Consider the following 17,218-nt stretch of genomic DNA (forward strand, 5'->3'; position numbering starts at 1 on the left):
GACGGCCGCCGACCCCGCCCCTCCAGGGCTTTGCGCCCCTCCCTCGGCCGCCCCAGCCCGGCCCTGACCGCCGATCGGCGGGGAGGGACAGTAGTGCGGGACTTGGAGTCGGTCACAGTAGTCGGAGATCAAATCCTGGCCCTCCACGTGCAAGCTGTGAGAATATAGACAACCTATTCAACCTCCCTGGGCCTCAGTTTCCACCTCTGTAAAAGAGGAAGGACATACGTCTGCATTTTAGAGCTCCTTGGAATCTAACTTTTTTTCTTAGTGGCTGACCGGTCAGGGGATCCGAACCCATAACTTTGGAGTTATAAGGCTGTACTCTAAGCAACGGAGCTGACCCACCAGCCGTCAGACTCTAACTTCTGTAGAGCATTCTACTGATGTAGAAGCCTACATCCACTTAGAGCCATGGCTGTATGTAAATGCCACCTCCTCAGGAAGCCCTCCTTGATACCCAGTCTTGTGTACGGTGTCCAGCCTCTGCTCCTACCAGCACACCGTGCGGGAGCCGGCTCTCCCTTTTGGCCCTGAGCACTCTCTATCCACCTGCATCATAGTTATTTATGTACTTGTGTTAATTCCAACCCTGCCCCCAAACACACACATGCCCACACTGGAGAGTTTAAGGTCTGCAGTTTTACTCTTGTATCTGTCATAGCTGCTAGAAACAGCACACTGCACGTTTTTAGAAGTCCAGTAAATTGTTGGCATGATTGTGCTCACAAGAAAGTGTGGTTTCACCAACGTGGATACAGCTGGGCACTTCTGCCTGTGAAGTGTGGAATCCAAGCCTTAAGGTGGAATTTCAGGCATTGTCAGAGCAGAAAAAAATGGTTCTCTGGTATTTGTTTGTGATGGGTTTCTTTCTCTTTTTTTCCTTCTTTTTCTTTTTCTTTTTCCTGAACACAGGGATTGGGCCGTTCATATTCTGTCATATCCCCAGCACCTGCCTTCCACATAGCAGGGATTCAATAAATGTTTGCTAAATAAAGAAAGAAGTATCGGTAAAAAAAGAAATAAACAATAAAGTGAAAGGACTTGGAATCACAAAAGTGTTTTCCTTTTTGAAGGAAAGAAATAACAGGCAGCAAGTGAAATAGCTGACAATCAAGTAGCCATAAAAGAATCTGACCAATCAAGTTACAGTCGAACCATTAAAAAAAAGAATCTGATTGTGTTTACCTATATATTTGTATGTTCTATATTACTTTGTCTTCGACAACTGGAACCAACTCAGAGCTCAGAGGGACTCCCCACTGCAGTGCTGGAAAATGTTTGTTCATTCATTCATTAAATATTTATAGGGCACCTACCATGTGCCAGACACTGTTATGAGTGCTCAGGATATAGCTATATAGCTGGGGATCCAGTTGTTTTCGTGGATCTTACCTTCAAGTTGGGGAAATAGAAAATAAACAGAGAAACAAATATATAATATGGTGCAAGAGTAATAAGTGCTAAAAAGAAAAATAAACAGAGTAAGGGGATAGAGGGAATGGAAGATGCCATTTTGAAGGGAGGTCAAGGAAGTCCTCTCTGAGGAGGTGACATTTAAGGAAAGATCTGAAGGAAGAAGAGATTGAGCCAACCCGACACCTATCTGAGAGAAGGATGACCCAGGGAAAGGGAACAGCTAGTGCAAAGGCCCTGGAGTAGTAACATGCTTGGTGTGAGCTCTGTCCACCTGCTTGGAGCACAGAGATGTCCAACTCCATGCCATTGTGCCTTGCTCATGCTGCTCCCTCTACACGACCCTTCTGTCCGGCCCCCGTCAGTTCAGCAAACTCCTGCCTCCATGCTTAAATTTAAACCTTTCTTCTTATAACTCTCGCCCTTATCACCATGGTCCATGTCCCACAATGTTCACATTTCTATTACAATAATTTGATGTAAATATGCACATGTGCCCAGGTGTTCCTTGGTTATTGTCTAATGTAATTGTGCATGTGCACCCAGGTGTCCTGGATTATGGATTTAAGTATAAAGGATGAATGCTCTGATCCATGGCACCCCCCGCCCCTGGGATGCCCCGCTGTCCCGAGAGGCCGCTGCTACTGCTGAGGACTGAGCTTGTTTCATCTGCCAGTGGCTCCCGGGATCTTTCCCAGTTACCTAGTGAGGATATGTGTTTTAGGGGGTCTCGTGACCCAGTCTGTATAATGGGTTTGAGGGGTCTGTGGGCCCTAACCCCTAGCCCAAACAATACAAATGGAAAACTTAGTGTAACTAAAACAATGAAAAGTTTTAGCTATAGCTATGGCCATAACCAAATAACTGGCATAGTCATGTAGCTTGACAATTAGTGTAGCAATACAATTGTCTGCAGCTTTATAGCATGACATGATTGGAACCCAGAGTTGAAATAAAGGAGTGACAGATTACAGAGTTTGAGCTTAGCCACTGAGCTCTCCCCTGTCTCCAGGCGGAATGTTGAAGCACCAGGAATGGATTTTTTTTCTGGACTATGAGTTGGGCAGAATGGATTTTGATACATTCCAGTTGATAGCTTCAGATCGCCTCAGGAAAATGCATAGATCCAACTAAGTGGTCAAAGATAGGTAGGCAAAAGCAAAACAAAACAAAAACTCTACAGTTAAAGACAGTATTTATTATGAGGGAAATCTGAGTCAAATGCTTGAGAAGAAGGAGAGGATACTCCGACCTGGAAGACAGGGAGGCTTCCTGGGGCAAGGGGAACCCCTATTGGCTCTTAAAAGGTAAGCAGAGCACAGAATGTTCTGGGGAGAGAGCATCCCAGGGAAAGGGACCGGCAGGTGCAGAGGTGAGACAGCATGGAATGTGTGCAAGAAATTTCATGTCACCCAGTTTGGTTCCTGAGCAGGTGTATTAATCAGGAAGTTATTAGCTCCAAATAACAGAATACTGAGCTAAAGGTGGCTTAAACAATAAAGTCAGTTATTCTCTCACTGAAAGTCTGCAGGTGGGTGGTTTCAGGGCTGACCGAGCAGCTGAACAATGTTATCCAGGCTCAGGACTATCCCTTTTTCTGCTCTTCATGCTCATGTCAGTGTCGTCTGTCAAGGGGCAGATGGCTGCTCCTCTCAGTTCATCCTCCTACAGAGCCACAAGTAGAAAAGGAGGTGGCCACTTCTCTTCCCACATCCAAATCTCTCTCCCACTCTTTATCAGAACATAAAATCTGGGCCGGCCCCATGGTGCACTCGGGAGAGTGCAGCGCTGGGAACGCAGCGTCGCTCCCGCCGCAGGTTTGGATCCTATATAGGGATGACCGGTGTGCTCACTGGCTGAGCGCGGTGCAGGCGACACCAAGCCAGGGGTTGCGATCCCCTTACCGGTCACAAAAAGTACAAAAAAAAAAAAAAAAAAAAAAGAACATAAAATCTTCCCCTGATATGCCCCAAACAGAATTATATCTGTCTGGCTAGGGCTAGGGCTAGGGCTCACAGACCCCTCAAGCCCATTGTACAGGCTGGGTCACAAACCCTTCACATGCAGGTCCACGAGCTAGGTAATAGGAAAAGATCCTGGGAGCCGTGGGTAAAAAATTAATAGGCTTTATTCAGAGCTAGGAGCAGCTGCCCTAGTGACCTCCTGGAGCATCCCAAGAAGTGCCGTGTATCAGAGCCGTTAGTCCTTTATACTTAGTTCCATAACCGAGGACACCTGGGTGCCCATATGCAATTACATTAGATATAACCAAGGAAAACCTGGGTGTATGTGAATAAAATGCTTGGCAAGATTCTGAACATCTGAGGGGCCCTGACCATTTTCCTATATTTTCCCTACAATCCCCATTCTTTTTTTTTTTTTTTTTTTTTTTTTTTTTTTTTTTTTTTTTTTTTTTGGGCAGCTGGCCAGTAAGGGAATCCAACCCCTTGACCTTGTTGTTGTAATGCCATGCTCCAACCAACTGAGCTAACCAGCCAGCCCTCCTTCCCACTGTTAACTGTCAGCAAAGGAAAATGGGACTACCACAACTGGGTCACCTTCCCTGGGACACTGCCGCCTCCCCACAACCAAAGATCTATAAGGAAGGAGGAAAGGCAGCAGCACTGTGGATGTTGGGTGCCACAACGGGGTGCCTGGCAGTGAGCAGGGAAGGAGCTGGAAGGTTTAGGTGAGGCCCCCGCCCCCCGTCCACGGGGCGGGAGCTGGACATTAGTCAGCACTGGGGCTGTTGGTCAGGATAGGTAAGGTGTGTGCAGAGGGGGTGGGGCTGGTAGGAAGCTGAGATATCAGGTAGGGGTGGGGCGGGTATTGCGAGAGCCCCAGTGAGAGACAGTAAGGCTCTGATTAGGATGACCATAATGAAGGGGAGGTGATAAAGACATTTTGCAGGTCAGGCTGATGGAATTTCATGTGTTCTGAACTGTGAGATGCCATGAAGTAGTGAGTCATGAAATATCAATTTAGTGGCTCCAACTAACCCAGCTTTTTTTGTTTTGTTTTAAGTCCTTCACTCATCAAAATCTTACATTCTCTTTAACCTGAGTTTATCCTGTTTCCTTTTAAATCTCTATGAACATTGTTTCTCAATCATTCTGGGAATCCCAATCCTCTACCCACCCCCAATGCTGGTGCTCCCAAGGAGTTCTCCCTGTGACTCCAGTGCTTTTCTTGCACCACCTCCTCTCGCTGGCTCATCCCAATCGTTTTCATGGGCGAAGTGCCATCTCTGTATGCTGATGGCCTCTAAATCTATTCCCCAGCACAGTCCTCTCCCTCAGCTTCAGATCTACATATCTACCTATAGACATCACCGTCCAATGTCCTGCAGGTTTAAAATGGGCCGGTTTAAAAAAAAAATAAAATAAAGGAAATAAAAAATATCAGGATGCATCATATGTAAAAACACATGAAGATTTTGTCTCACACAGACGTATATGTCCTAGATCACAGTCAGAAAAGTTTTGAAAACACAGAAACTAGATGACAGGCTAGACATGATGGGGGAAGTGGGAGGAGACAGAGACATCTGCATCTGGGCAACAAAACAGAGAAGTGAGCAGAAGCTTGTTTCAGGGGGAAGATGATGACTTTCATTTTGAAGGCACTGATTCTGGTTTACAGTAAATCATGTCACTTCTAGCCTCTCGTCAAAGTATAATTCTGAATGAATGCTCTGAGGAATGACTGCACTTCCCTAAAGGTCATTAATAATTAGTTCTTCAGAAGTGATGCTTTAATGGGGAAACTAACATTTATTGAACCCTCATGTGCTGGGTTCTCAGCATCCAGTCTCTGTCAATCCTCCAAGCAGGCCTGTGCGGTGGGTACCATTTTCTCTGTTTTACAAATAAGGAAACTGAGGTTCAGAAGTGATGAGAACCTACGTAAGGTGATAGTTAATATGCGATAAATTGTGTCTTGCCAGTGAACCACACCACATCTGAAAGCATCACCAGGACTCCTGTGGCCTCGTGTATTAGTTTCCTAAGGTTGCTGTGACAAATTACCAGAAAGTGGTGAATTAAAACAACAAAAATTTCTTCTCTCACAGTTCAGGAGAGTAGAAGTTTGAAACCAAGGTGTTAGCAGGGTTGATTCCTTCTGATGGTCCTGAGGGAAATCTGTCCATGCCTCTCTCCTAGCTTCCGCTGGCTGCTGGCAGCCCTTGGCCTCCCTTGGCCTCCCTTGGCCTATAGATTCATCCCTCCAATCTCTGCATTATTGCATTCACATGGCCGTCTTCTCATGAGAACAAGACACATTGGATTAGCCCTTGCCCCAGTCCAGTGTGACCTCATTTTAACTAACTACATCTATAATGACTTTATTTCCAAGGCCACATTCTGAGTTAGGACTTCATATATATTTTTTGAGGGATATAATTCAACCATAACACCTCATTGAGTAAGCCTTAGAGTTAAAAGGAAATTATTTCCTCCTGATTTGGAGGATTTTCACAAAAAGTTGACTTTACTTCTTATTAAATTCCTAAGTTCCCTAAAAACTGCCAGGATTCCTAGAATTCCTACAACTTATTCATTTTTAAAAAAAATTTTTATTTTTATTTATTTATTTTTTCATTTTTTTTTTAAAGTGGAACTTACTTTCTAAATGAAGACCTGCACTTGGGGGTGGGTGGGAGTGAGTACTCTTTTGTGTTTCAAAATCCCAAATTAATAAGCATGATAAACCATTATCACTGGCACTGGCTTTACACCAAGTGGCCAAGTGGCACTATCTGACTCTCTACTCTGAGTTTTTACTGGGTCCCCCCAAACCTCCCCTAAACCACTTTCTTGCCCTTTACATTGACTTGGGACAGCCCTTGTCAACGTGCCAATCGAAGTGGGAAGTGGGGAACAGAAGAGATCACAGTACATGGGGTTCAAGGTCACAGTGGGCACAGCAAGAGGGATCACAGTGCAAGTAAATCAGGTTGTTCCCTCTGCTCAAGTCCAGCTGTCTGCCACACAGTGTGACTCGTGGCCAACCACCCAGTAGGCAGAGATGGAAGCAGTGGTGGCTTCCTTTCTTGCCATCTGCCCTGTTTGAAGCCTTATGACCCATCAGAACCCAGAGGCTCTCTGATCACATTATTAGGCCACCTGTTGTCTTCAGGTTGGGAGATCCTGGTTGGCCTGTAGAGGAGGGTTTCTCTTGTTCCTCTTCAGGGCTGGTGCTGCCCAGGATCTGCTTCCAGGCCTCGGAGTACTCTGCCTTCGTCTGTGCAAGGGACTTGACTGGAAGGGCTGTCCTGCGGGTGGAGTTGGGGATGCTGACCACACCGTTGCTGGTGGGCCTCTTAAGGATGGGGATCTGTGGAGGAGGCCCATGGGAAGGCTATCATCCTGAATTATAGTGGGCACTTTGGGAAATTTGGATTTCCCCGCTGTCTGCCACTTCCTCCCAGCTCTCAGCGACCTCATCTTCCATCTTACTTGCCTCCTCCCCAATTCTTATTAATACATGTGATTCCCCACATTCCCACTGCCTTCCCCACACCCCCACAATACCCCCAGGAACAATCAATCCATTGCTGCCTCATGAAAACACAAACCCACCACCTTTCCCTTCTTCTTGACTTCCCTGTTTTTCACAAAACTGGCTAATCTCCCCATCTTCCAGAAAGAATTCTTTTCTTTCCACTCTCCTTACAGCTTCCAGGTTCAATTCCCTGCATCCTCACTAGCATTTGTTATTTTTTGTCTATTGTCTGTATTGGTTGCCTCACCCTTGAGAAGATACCATAGCTTCCCCACTCCTCTCCTTATTCCCAGCCTCTTCACTTCCAATCCAGCCTCATACTAGCTTATATTGCCAATTTTCCAGAAACACACCTTTAGTCTGACACCACAAATCAAAAAGCTTGGTGTCAGCATCATGCTGTTTTGGTTACTATATAGCTTTGTAGTATACTTTGAAGTCAGGCCACCACGTTATGAAAAAATGCTCAATATCACTAACCATCGGGGAAATGAAAATCAAAACCACAATCAGATATCATCTCACTCCAGTTAGAATGACTATTATCAAAAAGACAAAAAATAACAAATGCTGGTGAGGATGTAGAGAAAAGGGAATTCTTACACACTGTGGGGAGGAATATAAATTAGTACAGCCATTATGGAAAACAGTATGGAGGTTCCTCAAAAAACTACGTATAGAACTACCATATAATCCAGCAATCCCACTACTGGGATTGGAAATTGGAAATCCAAAGGAAAGGAAATTAGCATGCCGAAGAGATATCTGCACCCCATGTTTATTGCAGCACACTATTCACAATAGCCAAAATATGGAATCATCCTAGGTGTCCATCAGCAGTTGATTGATCAAAGAAAATGTGGTATATATCCTTAGAATACTATTCAGCCATAAAAAAGAATGAAATCCTGTCACAACATGGATGAGCCTGGAAGTCATTACATTACGTGAAATCAGTCAGGCACTGAACTGATAAATACCACATGTTCTCACTCATAGTGGAAGTGAATAAAGTGGAGCTCATAGAAGGAGAGAGTAGAATTGCAGGTTCTAGAGGCTGAGAAGAGTGGAGGGGGGGATAGGGAGAGATTGGTTAATGGATATAAGCTTACAGCTAGATAAGAGTAAGTTCTAGTGCTCTCTAGCAGTGCTAGGTGTCTACAATCAACAATAATTTATTGTATAATTTCAAATGGCTGAAAGAGTTCAAATGTTCTCAACACAAAGAAATGATAATGAGCCCGATTTGAACATCACACATTGTATGCATATATTAAAATATCACTCTGTACCCTATAAATATGTACAATAAAAAAATAAAACTAAAAACCTCAGTGGCTTCCAGCTACCTAGTGGAGCTATTCAACGATGTAGTGAGTTAGAAATCTTGATTCTCCTTTTATCTTAGAATAGGATTTTTAGGTAATGAATGAATGAGTCAAAAGGTTCTTGAATAGAGGACAAAAGTCCACAGATAAGGTTGGCAAAAGCCATCTAATCAATCCTAATCACTGTTTAGGGATGGAATTGTGTGCTTTGACTGTTTTAGGTTGCTGGTTTGATTCCGGCTTGAATGACTATTGACTATTTAACCTACTGATTGTTCTAGAAATATGTTAAGGAAACTGCTTGAATGCTGTTTAAATATGCTAAGGAAATTGCTGTAGGAAGTATGTGAAAAAGAAAATGTTTACGGGGCCGGCCCGTGGCTCACTCGGGAGAGTGTGGTGCTGATAACACCAAGGCCCCGGGTTCGGATCCCATATCGGGATGGCCAGTTAGCTCACTGGGTGAGTGTGGTGCTGACAACACCAAATCAAGGGTTAAGATCCCCTTGCCGGTCATCTTTTAAAAAAAAAAAAAGAAAATGTTTACTAAGGACAAGCTCTTTATTGGTGAATTAACCTAGCTTTTTACAAATTACATTCTGGAATGTCACATTGTTAATTTACTGCTGTTACTAGCTTTACACTGCCTGTCTTTATGTCCTTCTTTGATGATTGAATCAACTGATTTTTTTTTTTCCTTTTTGTCTCTTTTCTTGACCGGTAACGGGATCGCAACCCTCGGTGTCGTGCCCGCACCGCGCTCAACCAGTGAGCGGACAGGTCTCTATATGGGATCCGAACCCTCGGCGGGAGCGCCACCGCACTCTACTGAGTGCGCCACGGGCCGGCCCCAACTGATTTTTCTTGTGAAACTTCCTTGTCAATAAAAAGAAAGGCTGATTTTGGATGGGGGCTGCTGCTCCCCTGATGGGTGGCAGTCCCTCCAGGCCTCATTGATTGTATTTTGAGCGAATTCTTTCTTTCTCTTTTCTCCGTCTCAGTTACACAGAGGAAAGTGTAACACAACTCCATCCTGCATTCACAGATCAACCAAATACGGCGCCAGACTCGTCTCCCTCCGTCCCTTCCAAACGGAATGCTTCCCCAGTGCTAAAGCCACGTCCACCTATCTCGCCCTTCTCTGATCCCCTGCCTCTCTGATCTGTTTCTCTGCTGAGCTCCTGAAACACTTCGAATCTCTCCCAGTTACTCCGTTCTACCCGTTGGTTCGGCTAATGGGGTATCCATGTACTCCGCTGCTCGCGCCCCAGGCTGGGCCCCAACAGGACCTCCTCAAGCTACGTGTCTAGATCATAAACCCCGGCGGTCTCCCCCAAGGGGCGACCGTGCAAACTACGCGCTAAAACTGGAGAGGCGTTCGCTTCCCGGAGATTCGGCCCAGCCGCTACCAGGGGCCGGTCGGGGAGAGAAAGTTTCCCAGATGCGGCGGAAGGAGTCTGCGGGCCACCCAGGGGCTGGGAACCCGGGGACACGACCTCCGCTGGCGCCCGCCCGGAAGTCACCAGCCGAGACGCGGCCGCCCAACTGCTCAGCGCGGTGCACTTTCGGCCCGGGTCCGCAACGCCGCTTCGGCCGGAACCTTTGTGCTAGTCCAGGCCCGGCGCTTTTGCGCGAAGCACCCAGGGACCGGAAGTCAGTGGAGGAAGACGTGACCGTGGTATTCTGCTGGTTTAACTTCGAAGATGAGCGTTCCTAGTCTCCTCATGGCAGGAGGTAGGGTGCCTAAAATACTGGGTGGATTTTTCGTCTGCCATTAACCCCTGATTCTGGAGTGTTTCCTTTCTCGCGTCCCATATCCAGGTCGCTTCCTGAAGGCCCCGCTGAGCTGGCGGAGCGGTTGTGGACCTCGAAGCTCGGAACGTTTATGCTTCCCTTGCGTGGGGGTGCGCGGCGGCCGATTCAGATTCTAGCAGCCGCTTGCTTCTCTCTCTCTGGCTGCATCATTTTCCTGTGGCTCCGATGGCAGAGTGATTTTCCACCGGTTTTACAAAGTTGTTAATTGTATGGGTTTTTGGTTTTTGGTGTTTTTTGCTTGCAAAAACATAGTCACGGTTAGAAATCTTGAACAGTGTACAGAAAAGAATTTTTTAAAACACCGTTAAATCTATCTCGTGGCTAAAACATTTCTTATAAACGTATACAATTTGTTTTTATTTGGTTCCACCAGATGAGAAATTAATGAAAATGGAAGTGAAGATAAATCTTAACAAGAGATATTAGTTACAAAAAGTTCCGTCTAAATTAAAAAAGATCAAAAAACACGTACCGTCCAGCCCCCCCAAAATAAATAAAAATATCACAAACGTTTAGTGGTTGAAGTCATGTGCTTCTTGATAGGCATGAAATACAATTTCTAGTTAGTAAAACTTAGGACTGATCCATAAAAATCAGAAGACATCTTTTGTGACTTAAAAACAACAAAAGCCCTGAGTCGGCCCCGTGGCTCACTCGGGAAAGTGTGGTGCTGGTAGCGCCGAGGCCGCGGGTTCGGATCCTATGTAGGGACGGCTGGTGTGCTCACTGGGTGAGCGTGGTGCAGACAACACCATGCCGAGGGCTGCGATCCCCTTACCGGTCAAAAAAGAAAAAAAAAAAAAAAAAAGCCCTATTTAAAAGAAAAACTAACTATATATAGCTATATTAAAATATAGTTTAATCCTAAAGATGATTCTCCAGGAGAGTTTAATATGGCCCACTAGTTCTTAAATTATGGGAAAGCCTATGCGAAGGATCTGTTAGAGCTGGCAACTGACACTAAAAGAAAGTATGACATCCCAACTTAAATTTTGCTAAATTTTCCTTTTAGGGAGATGGAGATGTTTTCCAATTCCATTGGGATCATCCTTATTCCAGGCCATACATAATTCCTGCTGTCGGAAAAAATCCACTGCACCTAAGAAACTTATTCCCAGTATTGCTTTTTGTGACAAAAATGCAAAGGAGGCTGGAACTGCACTTGACAAGCTCTTCTCTCAAGAACAGCAGGCTTCCATCTTGCATGTGTTGAATACAGCATCTAATAAAGAACTTGAAGATTTCAAGTTGCTTCGTGGTAGAAAGTCTATCAATATTGTAGAGCACAGAGAAAAGTTTGGGCCATTTCAGAATTTGGAGAGTTTAATGAATGTGCCTTTGTTCCAGTATAAAACTACTGTTCAAGTGTGTAACTACATTCTTTGTCCAGAGACTGGAAGGAAAAAAAGAAAGTCACAGGAAAACCGGCTCTTGGGAAAACTCATCAAACCAGATATAGAAAGAGAGAGACTTAAGGTATACCTTTTTTGTTAGTTTCTGTTATACTGCCTGATATTTGAGAACCTATTCTGTATAGCACCATGCTGGGCATTGGGTTGGGGAGTTACTAAGATAGGTTCTTCAGGTTTAGTTGGTGGTTCCAAACATGCACACATGAATAGAACCTATTACACAAAGTCGTGTGTGATCACTACCAAATAATGAGATGTACAGATAGTAAATGGGCAATTGAGAGGAGGGAAAACTGGGCTATGACTGTTGGTGAAAGTTTACTGGAAGAACTCAATGTGAATATTGAAGGAGAGAGAATTAGGCTGGCTGGAAGAGGAGGGCATTCTAGGTAGAAAGACAACTGATGTTGAGAAGTGAGTCTGTGCAAGACTTATTTAACAGGAATGTTGTAGGGATACCTAGCTGTTTCTGAGGGTTATGTTGGGAGTAATGAGAAATTAAGATGTAAAGATGGACTATGGCCAAGAAGTGACTTTAGAACATTATACCAGTCTTTCCAGTAGGATTTAAAATTATTTCCTGTTCCCCATCTGCCCCCCCCCCCGACTTTAAAAAGCATTTCTAAAAGTAAATCTTTTTTAGTGTTATCATTAAAGATAAATATTAGAATTACTTGACACAACAGCCAAACTTTAAACTTTGATGAAACTTAGGTCCTGTATAACATTGCTTGATAAAATATTCTCTTATCCGGGCCGGCCTGGTGGCTCACTTGGGAGAGTGCGGTGCTGATAACACCAAGGCCCCGGGTTCGGATCCCATGTAGGGATGGCCGGTTCGCTCACTGGCTGGGCGTGGTGCTGACAACACCAAGTCAAGGGTTAAGATCCCCTTACTGGTCATCTATAAAAAAAAAAAAAAAAATTATCCCATAACAATAATTTTTTCTGGACCCTGGTTCTCAGTTTCTTAGAAAAATATGCATACTTTTTGAAAACCTGATGAAAGCTATGGGCCCTCTTCTCCTCCACTAAAAAAAAAGAAAAAAAATTATATATATGTATGTATGTATAGTACATGTACATAGAATACTGCATATACTTTCAGAGGACTTGCAGATTCCCTTAAGTCCATCCATGCACTCTGGATAGAACTCCTGCTGCAGTTGATCTGGAATATATTTCAATTTTCAGGGAGGATTTTCACCAAATTCATGGCTATATCTATAAGGAGTTGAATCTTGTTTAGGGGTTAAGACTCTAAAATCAGTTTGTATGGAGAAAATCATGCAGTAAAATCCTTTAAAAAAAATCTATTGCCCATGAAGTACTGTGTGCAGCCTGGGTCAGTAATGCTTATGCACACTAAATCTTGAGTCATTGAGGTCTTTATTTTACAGATGTCTGAGCATCCAAACTATTCTGCTTTTAAGATATTTATCCAGTCCTTAGTGAAAGGGAGATGGATATAGAATTATAAATTGTTCCTGCTTATCTCCCTCTGTATCTACAGAATGTATTAGTAGTTTGTCAGTATAACTAAATGAGTTGTGCAGGAATGAGGTGATACTGCCATATCTCCCGCTCAGACTTGTCTCGGAGCTAAATTGTATATTCGATTATCTATTATATATATCCGCTTAGAAACCCTGTAGGCAATTCAAACTCAGTACATTAAAAAACAACTCATCTCCTCCCATCTTCCCAAGTTGATCTGCCTCCTATCTTCATCTTGATTAATGATGCCAGCCGGTCATTGGAGTTAAACTGGAATTATCCTAGGCTCCTCCTTCAACCTATATATCAATTGTTATCACTACCTCTAATCTGTTTTTTTCTTCTCACTGTCATTGTCTTCAGTTCTTAATAAGTACTTTGTTATAACAGGTACCTAACACAGATCCCTACCTTTCGTCTAGTCCCCTTCACTCCATCTTCCACACAGCCATCGGTGACATTTCTGAAATGTAAATCTTACATTATTCCTTAAAATTATATGCTTTGGTGGCCTCCTGTAGCTCTTAGGATAAAGCAAGTTATTTATCTTTACAGAAATCTGTCTGCCCCTCTGCCCTTTTCCCACTCAGTCTTTATTCCACTAAGTGTGAAGTGTCAAATAGACTATCTTTACAGACATTTGGGTAAAATAACTTGTTTACCATTTTACTAATTGTCCTAGTCCTCCAATAAATCTTCCTTGACAGCTTCTCTCTACAGTAACAGTTGTATAGTGGCATTTCTTACAAATTACAATTATATTCCTTGTTTCCCAGTTTCTAGCATAGACCCTGGCAACACTTGAATATTTCACTACCTACATTGGGCTAGGTGCTAAGAATGAGTAAGATTCTTCGTCTGTAAACTGCTGCTGGTTACTTTTTAATAATAATTACTGCTGCATTTCTTTAACAATTCTCAGTTAATAAACTATAAATAAATTTATATAACATAAGCTAATCAGGCTTTCTGAGTTTGTAGATTAGGTTTTATATCTTAAAATGTTTACACTTGTAATTAAACCAGTCTTTTTCTTTTAGGCAGTTAACAGTATAGTGTCTATTGTTTTTGGTACCCGAAAAATTGCCTGGGCTCACCTTGATCGTAAATTGGCAGTGCTGGACTGGCAGCAGAGTGACTGTGGGAGATTAATGAACAGAACATACCCATCATCAATCTATTTAGAAGAGGTAAGGCAGTTGCACCTCCAAATTCCTACCTGCTGGAGCTCCTTGTGTGTTTAGTCCCAAAAGAAATATAATAAAATAGTAAGGTTGGATTTTCTTTTGTTATTACTCATTCATTCCTATTATGTTTTCTGTCACCTTTGATTTTTTAAAAATGGAATCTTGGGCCAAGCCCGTGGCGCACTCGGGAGAGTGCGGCGCTGGGATGACCGGTGCGCTCACAGCGCTCACTGGCTGAGCGCGGTGCGGCCGGTCTCAAAAAGGACAAAAAAAAAATAAATAAATAAAATAAAATAAAAATGGAATCTTTCTTCAGTCCAAGCAATGCCTTGTATATCAAAGGCAGATAGTGAGAAAATCATTAGTAAAGTATATTATTCTAAATGTTATAGGACATCATCATTCATATTTATAAGGCTTATTTTTCAAAATGCTATCATATTGTCTCATTTGAGTCTTCAAAACCTTGTGAAATGGGCAAGAATTACCATCTTGATTATACATGTGAAAATTGATTCAGTTGCAGAGGTGACTGATTCTTGGCTAGTTAGTATAACCCTATGCTCTACCTTAGATATATTTTAAAGATTACTAACAGTTTTAAGTTGTCTAATATTAAAGCCAATATGGACTTTAGAGATTATGAAGTCCATTGTATAGGTGAAGAAACTGGTATTTAGGACTAAACAGCTTATCTTAGCTCAGCTTCTTCCTGATAGAACCATGACCAGAACTTCAATGCCCATGAAATGCTTTTTCATTTATTATTTCAAAATTGTCAATAGCAATATAATCTATCTAATTATAATATTTTTAAAAAGAAGTGGGACAGAGAGGGGACCCAAACATAAAACTTAATGAATTATTTCTGCCCTTTTTTTTTTATTGTGGCAAAATTCTATTTACTTATTTTTTTTTTTTTTTTTTTTTTTTTTTTTTTTTTTTTTTAAGATTTCTTCAGTCATTTCAAAGATGCCTAAAGCAGATTTCTATGTTCTGGAAAAAACAGGACTTTCCATTCAGAACTCATCTCTTTTTCCTATACTGTTACATTTTCATATGGTGGAAGCCATGCTGTATGCCTTATTAAATAAAACTTTTGCCCAGGACGGCCAGCATCAAGTGCTGAGCATGAATCGAAATGCAGTGGGGAAGCACTTTGAATTGATGATGGGTGACTCTCGGACTAGTGGAAAAGAACTAGTGAAGCAATTCCTCTCTGAGTCTGTACTGAAGGCGGAGCCTCGGGTGTTCTTCCCAGCTGATAAAGTAGTCCGCTATAGACAGATGTTTTCATCTACTGAATCACACAGAGTGGAAGAATTATATGATTCATTATTACAAGCTGTTGCCTTCTATGAATTAGTTTTTGACACTAAGCCTTAGAATTCTGAGGTTAACGTACATGCTCTTATGTTAAATTAGTTTATATTTATTAGCTGTAGATTGTAAAACCAACTGTTTTGAACATCCATGTTGATGGAGAAGAAAATACATTTTGAGTGTATTTTAGGTGTTTAAAGTCAGACTTTTGGCTGTTGAATGATTTACACAATAAGCCAAGACCAAATCAATATTTTGTGGGAGTCTGTTTTTCTGGTTTAAGTGTTAAACAATAAGATGCCCCCCAAATAGCCAAAATAGGAAGCAAAGTTACCACCCCTTAAAAGCAAGTACCCTCTATACTAAGTATCTGCATTATCATATTGTTAAAATAGGAAATAATGATTTTTCTGGGTGGTGCTCATTATGAGAATAAAGCTAAAGATAATTGATAACACAATTTGTAGAGTCCTCTTTAATTCTCTAGGTAGAATGTGGTTTGACACACTGCCCACAAAGGCGATTTTCATCAGCTGAAGTCTATTAACCCCAGACCAAACAAGCTTTGTCTAACAGACTTATTTTATTTTGGAATATTTTACTTGACTAACCATTTTATGATAAAAGTAGCACTTAATGTTTTTCCCCCACACCTGTCCAGTTTTCCATCATGTCTGCCTTAATTCAGGCCTTCATTATATCTCCTATACTGAACCCAAGTCTCTTTATTGTCAAAGTATTAAATCTTTTCTTTAATCCAAGTGAAACAGGCTTGTTGGAAAGAAAATTCAAATAATCAGAAGTATATAAAGCAAAAAGTAGAAGTCCTTCCTTCACTAGCACCTCCAGCTCCCCAGAGTTGATATATACTCTGGACTTGTTGCCCTGCACATATAAGTCTCTATATTTACATACATGGTTGTATACGTTCACGTCTCCACCTTGGAAATGTTACAGAGATCCCTCAAACTATGTACTCTTTTTCCCTCCCAAACCATCTCCTTTGCCATTGTTTTCTGCTTTGGTAAACAGCTTCCCCAATCATACAGTCGTTCAGGCCAGAAACATGGTATTCTGCCTCCCACATATTTCTGGAAATAGCTAAGTGAGAATGTCAGTTTTAGATATTTATAGGATAAGATGTAAAGTATTGAAAAGACATCAAAATTTGGTTACTTTTATCACTAAAGTGAATCTAAATCTTACAGGAATTTATTAAATTTAAGAATGATGAAAAATTTTTCCCAAATTATGCTAAACCTAAAAAAAAAGATATTAAATGTGTCTCTATTATGAAAAACCATTACTTCTTGATTTTTGATCACCGGAATATAATTCTATGGAGTTATTTTACTTTGGCTTGTCAATTGTTGAGAATTATCGGAATTTTAATAAAATAAAACACCAAATTAATACGTATGTGGTCTACAGGAAGAACTTTGTAGGGAAAAAGATCAATATACTTTCAAAAAATGCTTCAGAAGATGGGGGGGAGGGGTGAGAGGGAGGAGAGAATACGAATGGGTAAAGGGTAAAAAAAAAAAAAAAAAAAAAAAAAAAAAAACAAAAAAAAAAAATGCTTAAATCCAGACAGTGGTTGTGAAACTTTGATATGGCTTCAGAAATTCCTGTAGCATTTAGGAAAAAATCATTGCCAACCTAGTCAGGATCTCTGGAGCATCCTAATTCTTGCCCATCAAAAGTTTGAGACCCACTAGAGGAGATGATTGCTAAG

The 17,218-nt window shown here is 42.0% G+C and overlaps 1 protein-coding gene and 1 pseudogene across 1 annotated transcript; one reads left to right on the top strand and one right to left on the bottom strand.

The window, feature by feature from the left end:
* Window positions 1–6,352: 6,352 nt before the first annotated feature.
* LOC103601140 lies at window positions 6,353–6,863 on the bottom strand (annotated as a pseudogene).
* A 3,045-nt stretch (window positions 6,864–9,908) lies between these two features.
* On the top strand, window positions 9,909–15,749 carry TEFM (transcription elongation factor, mitochondrial). Its single transcript, XM_008585514.1, has 4 exons — window positions 9,909–9,983; window positions 11,077–11,540; window positions 14,014–14,163; window positions 15,112–15,749. Exons 1-4 carry the CDS (start codon window positions 9,953–9,955, stop codon window positions 15,544–15,546), a joined length of 1,080 nt encoding a protein of 359 aa, XP_008583736.1. The 5' UTR covers window positions 9,909–9,952; the 3' UTR covers window positions 15,547–15,749.
* The last annotated feature ends 1,469 nt before the right edge of the window (window positions 15,750–17,218 follow it).

Source organism: Galeopterus variegatus, unplaced genomic scaffold, assembly GCF_000696425.1.
Source record: "Galeopterus variegatus unplaced genomic scaffold, G_variegatus-3.0.2 Scaffold3602, whole genome shotgun sequence".
NCBI classification, from domain to species: Eukaryota; Metazoa; Chordata; class Mammalia; order Dermoptera; family Cynocephalidae; genus Galeopterus; species Galeopterus variegatus.

What these genes read in the sequence shown, in the direction of transcription:
- TEFM (XM_008585514.1), top strand. Translation starts at nt 9,953, where the DNA reads ATGAGCGTTCCTAGTCTCCTCATGGCAGGAG. An exon ending in TAGAAAGAGAGAGACTTAAG is followed by an intron (nt 11,541 to 14,013) that starts GTATACCTTTTT and finishes TTTTTCTTTTAG; the next exon opens with GCAGTTAACAGTATAGTGTC. An exon ending in CATCAATCTATTTAGAAGAG is followed by an intron (nt 14,164 to 15,111) that starts GTAAGGCAGTTG and finishes TTTTTTTTTAAG; the next exon opens with ATTTCTTCAGTCATTTCAAA.